General features: G+C 49.6%; 1 gene segment (V, D, J or C); it reads left to right on the top strand.

Annotated features, from left to right (window-relative positions):
- Positions 1–1,132: 1,132 nt before the first annotated feature.
- On the top strand, positions 1,133–1,688 carry LOC119047579 (immunoglobulin lambda variable 8-61-like). The segment is given in 2 exon segments: positions 1,133–1,254; positions 1,357–1,688. Coding segments are annotated over 2 exon segments (363 nt in total).
- Positions 1,689–2,350: the final 662 nt, after the last annotated feature.

The following is a 2,350-nucleotide window of genomic DNA, read 5'->3' as shown; positions in this document are numbered from 1 at the left end:
ACTTACTTTTACCTTAAGTTTTATATCCTTCTCATTTCAAAATACATATAAGCACATATAATTGTGTAATTATCTCTATTTCAACAAGTACCATTTGATTATCATAGGCATAGCATATTGCAGTAGGAATCATTTTGCCTGATGTAAGTTGAGCATTATGAACACAATGATGAGAATAAAAGAAGCAAATGTCATTAATCAGTTTACTTGCCAATAAATATGAAATCATAGTTTTTATTCCACACTGTGATGAAACAATTGAGGGAATTATCTTCACCAAATACTGAAACAATGTCATCTCCTGCCACCTTCCCTCCCCCCAAGTCTCCCTCCTTCCTGTCCATTCCCTCTGCTCCACAGGGGACGGTGGGGACCCAGGTGGTTAAATGCCCCCTGGTGTTCACACCAACTAGTCTAGGCACCATGTGAATCTCTCCTTTTGTTTCTAACTATCAGGCATATTTTTCTTATTTTGTTACAACCCTTGTTTGTTGGGATAAATCTCGTAATTTGATGGCGATGCTGTTGCCTTTCTCCTCAAAGCCTGCAGCCATGTGGAGGACACTCTGAGCACCATGACTGCAGGGAGCTGAGGGGAGCTGGCACCCACACCTGGGGGACAGCTACTGCCCTGGTCCCCTGACTGCTGCACCCACAGAGCTGACAGGGCTGTGTCAGTGGGAGACTCCTGTCCCTTCACACCCCTGACACTAGCTCTGCAGTTCCCTAGTGGCCTCAGTGCTGGAGGGAGGAAACCTGCTAAGAACCCACAGGGAGGGCAGGAAGGGGTTTTACCAGAGAGGCCAGAACATGGTCAGATGGATGTGGTTACGTTTGGGAAACACAGAGCCTCTGGGGATGAGACTGCACACAGGTCACTGCTCAGTTCTCCCATTTTCCAGAGGGGAAATTAGGACTGAGGTCCCCGGGGACTTAGGGAAGCTGCTTGGGTGGAAGACATCCAGCCCAGTGCCTCACTCAGTGTCTCAGTCACTGTGCAGTCACTGCTGTGTGGAAGGTGCCAGCACCTACCTCTTTCAATATAACCCCCAGGGGACATCAGGGTGACACTGGGGCAGGAGGACAGAGGAAGCTGATTTGCATGAAGCACATTCTCCTCTTAATGGGTGTGGGAGGCCAGAAAAGGCCCCAAGGACACCTCCCATCACCCCAGGAGCCTGAGGAGACTGTCCTGTGAGCGTCCCACCATGGCCTGGACGGTGCTCCTGCTGGGACTCCTCACTTACAGCTCAGGTCAGAGGAGGGGACTCTGCACTTTTGGAGGGCACAACAAAGCAGGGTCTCGGGTGATCTTGTCTCTCATAACAACACTCATGTCTTTCCTGTTGGTTTCAGGTGTGGATTCTCAGACTGTCACCCAGGAGCCATCACTGTCTGTGTCTCCAGGAGGGACAGTCACACTCACCTGTGGCCTTAGCTCTGGGTCAGTCTCTAGTAGCAACTACCCCTGCTGGTACCAGCAGACTCCAGGCAAGGTTCCCCGCTCACTCATCTACCAGACAAACAACCGGTTCTCTGGGGTCCCTGAGCGCTTCACTGGATCCATCTCTGGGAACAAAGCCGCCCTCACCATCACTGGGGCCCAGCCTGAGGACGAGGCAGATTATTACTGTGCTCTCTACATGGATAGTTTTACTTACACAGTGATGTGACCCCATGGGGAAGTGTGACTAAATCCTCCTCCTGTGCTCAGAATGGCTCAGCTTTAGTGACAGAAGGAAAGAGAGACGGTGAAAATGCTCAGCACACCGAGGGGAGGGGCTCCAGGGCCCCATTCCCATGTCCAGTGGCTCTTCTTCACGTGCTTCCTCCAGGCTCCCCAAGGGTGTGCCCATCTGTCCCAGGCGTGACCCTGGCAGGATGGGCTTCCTGTCTTCCCCTCTCCCTAGAACCATGAGGGGGCAGAAAGCTGAGTGCAGACACATTAACCATCAGAGGGACTCAGAGCCCACAGTGGTCTTTGTAATCCTGCCTGTGTTCCAGGAGCTTTAACAAGTCATCCTCTCATGTACTGATTTCACACTGTGTTTGCAGGAATTGGTTTATTAGCATTTAAGTGAGAGTGTCACTGGGAGATTGCAGGTGACACTGGTCCCCTGACAAGGCCTGCTGGGTCAGAACTGTGTGTGAGCAAAATCTGTGTTTAAACAAGTCATTTACACTATTTTAGGAACACTGAAGTTTGAAAACTGCCTCTACCTTTATTATTATGAAATTATTTCTGAACACTTTTCTTTGAAATTTCTCAAGTTAAATTCCACGTCAGAGTGTCTCGTGAATCAGCTTTAAGAAAGAGGTTTAAAATCTCAGGTCATTGCTGAAAACTGTG

This window comes from Artibeus jamaicensis, unplaced genomic scaffold, assembly GCF_021234435.1.
Source record: "Artibeus jamaicensis isolate MK-2021 breed Jamaican fruit bat unplaced genomic scaffold, CSHL_Jam_final contig_1256, whole genome shotgun sequence".
Classification (NCBI taxonomy): domain Eukaryota; kingdom Metazoa; phylum Chordata; class Mammalia; order Chiroptera; family Phyllostomidae; genus Artibeus; species Artibeus jamaicensis.
This window is presented reverse-complemented; position numbering and strand designations above follow the sequence as displayed.